Genomic DNA, 10,520 nt, shown 5'->3' with positions numbered 1-10,520 from the left:
GTTGGTGCTGAGCGTAGGGAGGTGGCTGGTGATGTGTGTCAGTAGAAGGCTGGCACGGTGTATGAACAGGAAAGGCATTTAAACTATGTACAAGAGAAAAGGGGCTTTACCTGCTGAATTCACTAGTAACAGCCTCTCCATTTGCATGTGAATAGGCTCTGCATAATTATATGAAAATGATTGAGCCTGGTAAAGCTGTTAGTGATTATAACCCACACTGACACTGATTTTATCTCCTTGTGGATTTCCCCACCAGGCAGACCCTCATGCAGTGCGCTCTCGACGGTCTGCTCTTGAGCATAAGGTAGCAGAACGCCTTAAACTGCTAAATCTCCCCCAACACTTTGCTGGCAGCAAGAAACTGAATCGGCGTGAAATGGAGATTGAGCGTGCCATGTTTCAGGGCACCGATCGACAGCACTTCTTGCGAGCACTCTATCACCAATCTGACACCTATCCCACAGTTACAAACTTAGAAGAGGGCTGTTTGTCCAACACTCTGAACCATGTAGGAGCAGTAGAGAAAAGCACAGAACAGACTATGGACCATGCTAGCACAACGAAGAGTAGCACAGAACAGAGTCTGGATCACTCTGGCACATCAGAAGAAAGGCTGATACAGACTCTATCACAAGTTGGTGCAGCTGAAAGGATTCGTAATGTTGAGGAGACGCTCCCATCAGCATTACCTCCGACGCTGAAAGCTGGACACACTTTGGCATCTTTAGGTAGTGGAGGGACTTTTGGGGCAGTCAGGGAAGTTGTACCCACCATTTCAGAAGAAGAGATAAAACAAAACAGGGCATCACAGGAGGAGATATGCAGCTTATCGAGGCAAGGGGAGTATCATCCAGGGGAGCCAAACAGGGTGAGAATATCAATATCTTTATATAGATAATGACCTTCACACTTACATAGTCTGAGAATAGTAACATGGCTTGACTGACTCTTGTCCACTGACATTACCCCAATAATACTCAAGGCTAGCACTGCTACATATCTGTCCCTAACTGGCTTTAACTGATAACCACTGCAAAACAATGTACTTTATACTAACATTATGACTGTGGCTAGCCTTGTTGTCTGTGGACTAAAGCCCAGATTGTCCCTCAATGAGGCAAATGGTGAGTTGAGTTTGACTATTGAAAAACAATTGCTATAAAAAATGTAAAAAATATTTTGTTTTTTAAAATTCTTAGACTTGGCTAATATGTTCTATAGCAGCACAAGAGAAATGTCTTTTAATTACAAGGTGCTTCACAAAGTTTTTGTCAACAACTTGTCACTAATTCCAAAAGAACAAAATAAAAGGTTATTTAAAGGGTCTAGTCAAAATGAAACTTACATGATTTATATAGGGCATGCAATTTTAAAAACCTTTCCAATTTACTTTTATTATAAAATTTGCTTTGTATTCTTTGTTTAAAGCTAAACCTAGGTAGGCTCATATGCTAATTTATAAGCCCTTTGATGTCACTTACTTTTTTGCAACCTTTGGGTTTGTCACTGAAATAACTTGCACGCAACTACTGCAGTCATAAGATAGATGGTTGTAAAAGCTTCCCTGGGGTCCCCTTTGTTCAGAGACAGAATAGTTGCATGGCTTTGCAATTGGTTTTTGGCAGTTAGAAGGCAATTAATTGCAGCTGCGAAGCAAACCTCTGAAATTCCTAGCAGTGAAGGGGTTATTCAGTTAGCTTGTAAGGTTAACTTTTGCTGAAGTGTAGAGAATACCCTCCCTCCTTCATCACGCTTTGTTCACCACCACCATCTAAGGTACTGGCAGACAGTTTGCCACTATGCAGTTTAAGTATTTATATAAATTAAATTCTTTTTTTTCTGTAGTGTAGTGGCCCCCCTCACCCCCAATCTTGTTTCATAGTGTAGGAAACCCCTCTCTCCATTCAAAATGTATGTTTTATAGTGTAGGATCCCCCTCCCCCATATTTATTTTAGTAGCATAGGCCCAATCCCACCCTTTCCCTTCACTTTGATGTTTCATAGTAAAGGGCCCCACCCCATCCTTCCGTCCCAAACTACCTTTCTGTAACGTAGGGTCTTTTAAGTAAAGTCACAAACAAAAACAAAGCAGCTACAGATCCTCCGCATGCCGGACTGAGCTGAACGCCACTGGAAATGAGGTTAGGACATGCTGGTTCATGTCATCCTCCCCATTTAATATGCTCAATACCTAGAAGCCAATTTTTACGTTTGAGAAGAAACAAATTCAGATGAAAAATTTCACAAACAAGCGATAGCCCTTACAGATAGATTGAGGACTTGGGGTTACAGTGAAAAATTACTTAGTGATAACCTAGAGGAAGTAAGCAATCTCACACAAACTGATTTGATTAATACCCCAAAGAAAAGAGATAAAGATTTTTATAAATCAGTAGTATTATCAACAGAATATTCAGATCAGTACAATAAGGTTTGTACAATTCTAAAGAAGAACTTATCCTGGGACAAGATAATTACTCAGTGATATAATTGATGATTTTAAATTTGTATCCAGAAAGACACCCACCCTATCGAATTTATTATCACCTAGCCTTGTAGGCACCAAAAAAACTAACAGTATTAATTGGTTAGGTAGAAAAGTAACGTTCAGGTGTGGTACAGGCCCCTGTTTAACATGGGACATTATTAGTCCTGGTAAAACATTCACAAGTTCCGTTACCAATGAAGAATTTGAGATTAAATTCTACGCTAATTGTAGAACTCAATATGTAGTTTATCTTCTTGAGTGTAACTTTTGTCATCAGCAATACATAGGTGAGACCTCTAGACAGTTGAGATCTCGAATGAGAGAGCACATCAGAGACACAAAAACTTAAGTAAGGATTCAGCAGTAGCTAGTCACCATTACTCTATACATATGACCAATGTATTTAATATGAAAGTTAAAGTCATTGATATAGTGAATACTCCAAAAAGAGGAGGAGATAGAAATAAACGTTTACTAACAGTATGGATCTATAAATTAGGATCAGTCACTCCAGGGGGGATTAACAAAGAGTGGGACATGAGGCTATTTACAGCATAACACACCATGAACCTTCCATCATAACTCAGAATATCCTTTTATTTAAAATTATTTAAAATGTTTTCCACCCTAATGAATAACAAACATAAAAGTCAACACATAATTGGTGTCTTTTAAGGGTACATATTTCTCTTTATGTTCTCTTTACTTAAATCTTTGTTAAATAAGGCATAATTAAGAGACAACGATTTTGGCATAACAGTATTAATGGGATAATACTATGTTCAGTGCAAAATGTAATTGTATGCTTTATTGTTTTTCCATGCAATGTTTCCATTTCGGGACAGATATGTAGCAAATTTGGATGTTACCATTTTTAAACTCCTAAGCATAAACAGTAAAATAACTTATGATGTTGCAGATGTGATGTTTAAACCATGTTTAGCCATCTACGAGCATTTATATATGTATATGTTACAGTTAAAGTGCAGAAATCAGTTAATGTGCACATTACCTAGTTAATCTGCAGATTAACTAGGGTGATCAGTTAAAGTGCAGAAAAATTGTTTCATTTCTCACATTACCTAGATAATCTGCACATTACCTACTAGGCACTAGTTAAAGTGCAAAAAAAAAGCATTTTAGCTTTTTAGAAAAGTTTGTTTCTCTCATGTAAACTGTTTATTGAAAAAGAAGCAGAAGAATGTAATAAATAAAGAACAGAATGTTCCGATTTTGGCCGAGGGCAGATACGCTCCAGACACAATTTGTGACTGCAAATTCATTTCCTAGATCTAATATTTTAAACCGTTTGATTGTTTGTATTATATTTTTTTAATTGTTATAGTTGAGTTTAACGAAATAAATAAAGAACATGATGTTAAATAATAACATTATGTTAATTTCATTAATTGTTATAGTTGAGTTTAACAAAATAAATAAAGAACATGATGTTAAATAATATTTGAGTTAAACAAAATAAATTAAGAACAAAATGTTCCGATTTCGGCCGAGGGCAGATACGTTCCAGAGTGCTCTGTTCTAATCAGAGCCTCGGGCGCCGCAACTGCCTCTGGGAACCTTATCATGGGTCGCAGCCTGCACGTCTTGAAATTCTCTGTCTGGGAAATTATCTCTATCTATCTATCTATCTATCTATCTATCTATCTATCTATCTATCGAATCTATAATAAATAGATAGATTCGAGAGATAGATAATTTCCCAGACAGAGAATTTCAAGACGTGCGGCCTGGGACCCATGGTAAGGTTCCCAGAGGCAGTTATGGCGCCCGAGGCTCTGATTAGAACAGAGCACTCTGGAGCGTATCTGCCCTCGTCCGAAATTGGAACATTCTTCGGCTTCTTTTTCAATAAACAGTTTACATGAGAGAAACAAACTTTTCTCACTTTAACTACACGGAAGCAGTTAATGTGCACATTACCTAGGTAAAGTGCAGATTCTGCACTTTAACTGAGCAAATCAGTTAATCTGCAGATTAACTAGGTAATGTGTACATTAACTGATTCTGCACTTTAACTGTAACATATATACAAAATTTAGTTTGCTTTGTTTTCATATCATATATCTTGTATCTGATGTGCATCACAAACTAGGTTTATACTTACTTATTTTTACTTAAGCTTAGAGAATACTTGTTAATAAGAGCAGGAAGAAAGCATATGTAATTGGAAAGTTGGATTGCTTGTTTGTAACCTCAATGCCTAATTAGGCATGCTTTTAACCATGTACTTTTAATTTAGTATGTGAAATCTGATTGGACAGTCCATCCCTATTTAGGGAGGTGTCCAGGTACGATCTTTATTTCTATGATTAAGTGCCCTGTGGTGGCATGAAGCGCGTAAACCTGGTTCGTATATCTTACCTTCTTACTTTGTTGGAGCATTTTTTTCTCGGTTAGCCGGAACCTTTTTGTGTATGTACCTATGAGCAGGACTGATACTTCGCTCACTGTGCTAGATTTACCCTGCCATTTTTTTAAAGACTATGGTTGAATTAACAGAAGGAATTGCCAGACTTGAATATTGTTTCCAATTGCCAATAACAAATGCCTCTGCCCAGTTTGATTTCACTATCATTGTTCCATGGCTTCATCTCCTCAAACAAATAAAAGAACAGAGTAGGACCTCACACAGTTGTGCACTTATTGTTCCACTGACTGTGTGACCACGAAAGAGATTGCTGATGCTACATCTTTAGGCCCTGGGCCTTATTTAATAGAGCTCTCAACATGTAACCCTGCAGTTTATTCAATTTACATGAACCAAATTATTTAACTCCATTTCCATCAAACTCTCCATTTAGTTGTCCCCCCACATATAAGGCTAACTAGGAAAGCACAGGAAAATGTATCCTTAGAAATTCGTATTATTTTTCTCTGTCGTCCCCCCTGAAATCCCCCTTACCTAAATGTAAAGTTCTAGGGATCCATGAGTGGTCCTTGAATACTATTAGGGTATAACACTTTACTAGCCCGTTAACTCTCTACGTAGGGGATTTATGAATATATATATATATATATATATATATATATATATATATATATATATGTATATATATATATATATATATATATATATATATATATATATATATATATATATATATATATATATATATATACAGCTTAAATTTTTTTTAAAATGAGGTATGATGTTGTTTACTCAATACTTTTCATACAGAATTTTGTTATGTTTTGTGACTTTACTTTATTCTACTATATTACCTCTCCCTGCAATAACTTTTACAGTATGTCATAATGTGTAACACTTATCATAACATTTGTACATTTTCTATACAATAAGTCTGAAAAATGTATGGTATCGACTGTTAACTTTGTTTCTAGTACCTCAACAAAAATTTAAATAAAAAAAAAAAACTCTCCATTCAGTTTTCGCCACTTCTCACCTCGGCATTCTGGGTTTAAGATCACATTTGGGGAGTAGATAATATAAGGAATTACAATACCTCTAGTTTGAGAATATCATGAGTAAGGGTATATGACATCCAATAAGAGTGTACCTGACATACCTGACATACCACAATAACACACTGATTGTTTTGTCTCTTTTTCAGGTTCTTCACATCCGTAATCTCTCCTCACAAGTGGCTCTTCGGGATTTGGTTGGATTATTCTCTCGGTTTCAGTCATCACAAACATCCTCCTCTAACACCTGCACTTCCAGTTCTCCCTCCAAGACCCTCCCCTCTGTATCCCACAGTCACACTACACCATCTAACACTCTCCCTTCTTCTGAAGTTATCCATTACAGAGTTCTAACGGGCAGATTGCGAGGTCAGGCTTTCATTACTTTACCTGGTAAGTTTTTTTGGTTTTTATATTTATTTATATATATATATATATATATATATATATATATATATATATATATATATATATGTATATGTATGTATGTATATATATATATATATAAAATAAAATAAAATAGTATCCCAACTGGTAATCTATTAGCTCTGCACTATTCATGTCCTGTCATTTAAAAAAACAACACAAACCAAACAAATAAGATTGGACAGACAGTAATGATATTATGTTAGTGGTAGTTTATTAGTATCATTAAGCTTTACACCAACCTTGTACTTGTAGAGGAAAGGGTTAACCCTTTCTATGATAACAGAAGATAGATTTTAGAAATAAATTTCAGGCATTAAAATACATTTTCCAAGGGAAATCAGTAAAGCAATGAAGACAATGTCTAGTTTTTGCTACAGATAACTTAAAGCGACAGTAAACACTTTGCGATCTTTATATAATATATTTATTCATGCATAGTGAAACAACTTTGCAATGTATTTTCATTATTTATTTTGCATTATTTTCATGTCATTTTTTCTCTCAAAATAGAGCAATTTCTTACTCTCAGACCTTAAAATGCACCTGCTACATATCTGCCCTAATTTATCTGATAACAACTATTTTTTTGTTGTTGCTAACTTTACAACAGCAGCTAGCCTTGTTGTCTGCTGACTAAAGACCAGGTTGGCTCCTCCTAATTAGGCAAATAGTGGGTGGAGTTTTTGTATTGTGAATAAATTGCAGAAATTAAGAATTGGTTGGTATGTTATTCTACAGCAACACAACCGAAATGTTTTGTAATTAAAAGGTGTTTACTGTTCCTTTAAATGTATGTTAAACTCAAAATTGAATTCCTTAGAAAAAGTTTTATATGTAGTGAAGCAAGCAGCATACATTTTTCTGTCTAGTATTGGCCACAGCAATAAGGATAGCAATTTAACTTGTATGTAGTTAATTTGCGATGCATTTATTAATTGCTGATATTTATATATAAAATTTGATATGGCGCAAATGCCAGAACTTGGCACTTGTGTTAAGGATATAGTCTTCCTTAAAACACTCCTGAATCTTCACAGTTGAAATGGACCCAGCTAACCCCAAAAAGAAAGTAATCAATAGTGTAGTCCTGTTAAAACTTACTGGGCATTTACAAGACAAGTGGGCGGGACTCAGCAAGTGTCTGTATATGCTATAATTGGTTTGCAAGGAACACTGAAGCTATGTGCGGCGTTCTCCTTAGCATTTACCTATAGTATCTGTTGACACTTAACCTCTGTATACCCTGGTGTATATTGGTCCTTTTTAATCTATGTTAATAAATATTTACTGTAGCCCTCGGATATGTGAGTATTGCTTTGTAACATTTCCACATTTGGAGTTTTAACAGGACTGCACTATTTCTTTTTGAGGTTACCTGGCTCCATTTCACCTATTATAAGGGGAAATCTATCCTTAACACAAGTTCACAGTGTTTTGGCTATGTTTTTGTTTATTTTATTTGTACACTTTTCACTGTGTTTTTTGGGGGGATTTCTAATTTTGTTGTTGCTTTCTTTACACCCTGTTGCACTTGGGTACATGATTTACAATGTGATGATGAGCCAAATTGAACTTTTTTTTTTTAAAATGATGGTGTAACTTTTACCATGTTTTTTAAGATCTGATGTTGGGGCTTGTTATTTAGTTATGATGACAGTAAATCGTACATTGGTTTATTATGTATTAGAAAAATGTAACAAGTAATTTCTGTTTGTCAGATGCCCATGTTGCTAAATCAGCACTTCAGCTCCTCCTTGGATATCAACTCCATGGACGTCCCATGATTATCACATTTGCTAAAAAATCACCTGGTACAGAGCGTGAGGAACCTGGTACCTACACGTGGAAAGACCCTTAGACACCAAGTTTGTTCTATATGGTATCACTCCGCTAAGATGGGAGAGGAGTTTATACAATGTACATTGTATTTAGTAAATAAATATTTAGAGCATAAAACAAACCTATATATATATATATATATATATATATATATATATATATATATATATATATATATATCCTTAGCATAATGCAGTGTCTGAGGTGTATATATTTTTATGCAACAATAAACACAATAGTTGTATTTATTTTTAAAAATATTTTTTTATTGAAGCATAACAACTGTATACAGGGAATTAAACTTCAGAAGTCCAAGTTATGATGCAGTAGATGAATAACAAAATAACATTACAGATATAGCTTGTAATATACAGCATAAGGCAGAATAAATTATGTTCATTTAACACCAAAAGTATAATAAAATGCAAGTTAAATAACTTACCGCTAATGGTAAATAGTGCCTCTCTTTGACCACCTAAAATATAATTATAAAAGAAAGGGGGTATATTAAGGAGAAAGGACGAAAAGGGTCACTGATGGACCCCGATAATAAAATAATTTTGTACCAAAAATGATGACTCAGTAGTACGCTTGATAAGTAGCTCAAGCACTTATAATTATAAAAAAATCAACCAAACAGAGGAAAAACTGAAAACATTAAGCCCAAAAATGCTGTAATAGAGATTATAAGAGAGACACCTGCTGTTCCACCTCTCACGTTAATCTATTACCCAGCTTATAAATGGATCATTACCTCTCCTACATTGGGCCATAGAGGAGCTGAGCAAAAACAATTTAAAGGGACATAAAACAAGTTGGGATAGAGACAAAATATAATATGTACTTTAATTACTTTACCTGCAAATTTATACTGCAGTGCCTGGCCATTAACCCTTTCTTTTTAGTTTCTGAATTGTACAGCTCTAACTCCCCCCACACATTTCCTTCTATGGCTGTATCTATAGCTATTGTTGTTTTGGTAGAATGCACAAATGAATAGGGATCATCTGCTGAAGCATGCCTAGAAGCTGTGAACTCAGTTGAAATACAATGCCTGTGTCTAAATACTGATAAGGGGGGTGGAGTTTGCTGCTCCAGGCAGCTTAGCTATGTAATTCGTTTTGCTTATTTTTGAAAAATATTTTAAAATACTCACCAGCAATTTTTAAACTATTTTTTTATGCAAACTTTTTTTAATTAATTAGCCATTTTAAGATATGCACAGATCTCAACCTGTTTTATGTCCCTTTTAAAGTGAAGGTAACGTTTGACATTATGGAAGATAACCTAGCATTTATCTATATGTCACTAATCTAGTCGCTAAGTTTTTTTTCTGCTTACTTCAATATTTTACAAACAAAATTATATGTCAAAATCCCTACCGCTTATCTCATGACTCCTCCCAAGCACTACTTCCGTCTTTTTATCTTGCTGACTACTTCAGCTGTCCCGCCCGCTCTCTGTTTCTGAAATGTGCGTTCACACTACAGTATCTAACTGCGCATGCGCTAATCGGCCGAGGCTGCAAACCACTGCACAGGTCACCCGGAAACACTATTTCAAACTGCGCTTCTAAAGGTAACATAGAATTGAAGGAATACTCTCTGTGTCCAAGTTCTCCGTAGCAAGCAGATGATGTATGAAAGGATGCTTACTTGGAAGTAACACGCATGCGCAAAATGGGAGCGAGCTTTATCATCAGCAAGCAGTAAAGTACTTACAGAGAGCATGCATAGAGGCTAAAGGGGTGGATGATGCGGAGGGCTGGCCGCCTAACGGCCGAGATTTCAATTGGAGCATAAAAACACATGATCGATAGCGAAAAAAAAAAGTTATATGCGGGTTGTATTAGTGGATGGTAAGAAGAGCCATTCTAAAGCCGATAACTTTATCTATAGGTAACAATATTAAAAATGATGAATTAAACTTATATTTATTTTGCATCCCTAATGCTATGCTTGATAGAAGTAGATGTAACTTTACCTTCACTTTAAGTGAGGTAGCTTTGAGTAAGAAACAATGAGAAACCCCCTGCATCTTATACCAATAACATTTAGGAGCATAATATCTCCTGTTTGATTTACAGTACACATCTTGTTCAGTTGCCCCTGCTCTACAATAGGATATTTTTGAAGTGGCCTACAATACATTATCACATTTAAAAAATATAACTAAGATAATGTAGAATTGTAAGATCCATACTAAATACACAGCTACAAAACAATGTTTGGCACAAGACATCAGATCAACATCATTCAACTGCATTAATATTGAATATTCCATGACCCTGAGAAAAATCATCAGACTACTTATAAGGAGA

At 35.4% G+C, this 10,520-nt stretch overlaps 1 protein-coding gene across 1 annotated transcript in view; it reads left to right on the top strand.

The window, feature by feature from the left end:
* Window positions 1-8,643, top strand: part of RBM41 (RNA binding motif protein 41) — a 14,751-nt gene extending 6,108 nt beyond the window's left edge. The window contains exons 4-6 of the mRNA XM_053698941.1: window positions 257-868; window positions 6,082-6,325; window positions 8,080-8,643. Coding sequence (XP_053554916.1) covers window positions 257-868; window positions 6,082-6,325; window positions 8,080-8,219 — 996 coding nt within the window. The 3' untranslated portion in view covers window positions 8,220-8,643. The remainder of the gene's footprint in view (window positions 1-256; window positions 869-6,081; window positions 6,326-8,079) is intronic.
* The last annotated feature ends 1,877 nt before the right edge of the window (window positions 8,644-10,520 follow it).

This window comes from Bombina bombina, chromosome 1 (genome assembly GCF_027579735.1).
Source record: "Bombina bombina isolate aBomBom1 chromosome 1, aBomBom1.pri, whole genome shotgun sequence".
NCBI lineage: Eukaryota > Metazoa > Chordata > Amphibia > Anura > Bombinatoridae > Bombina > Bombina bombina.
This window is presented reverse-complemented; position numbering and strand designations above follow the sequence as displayed.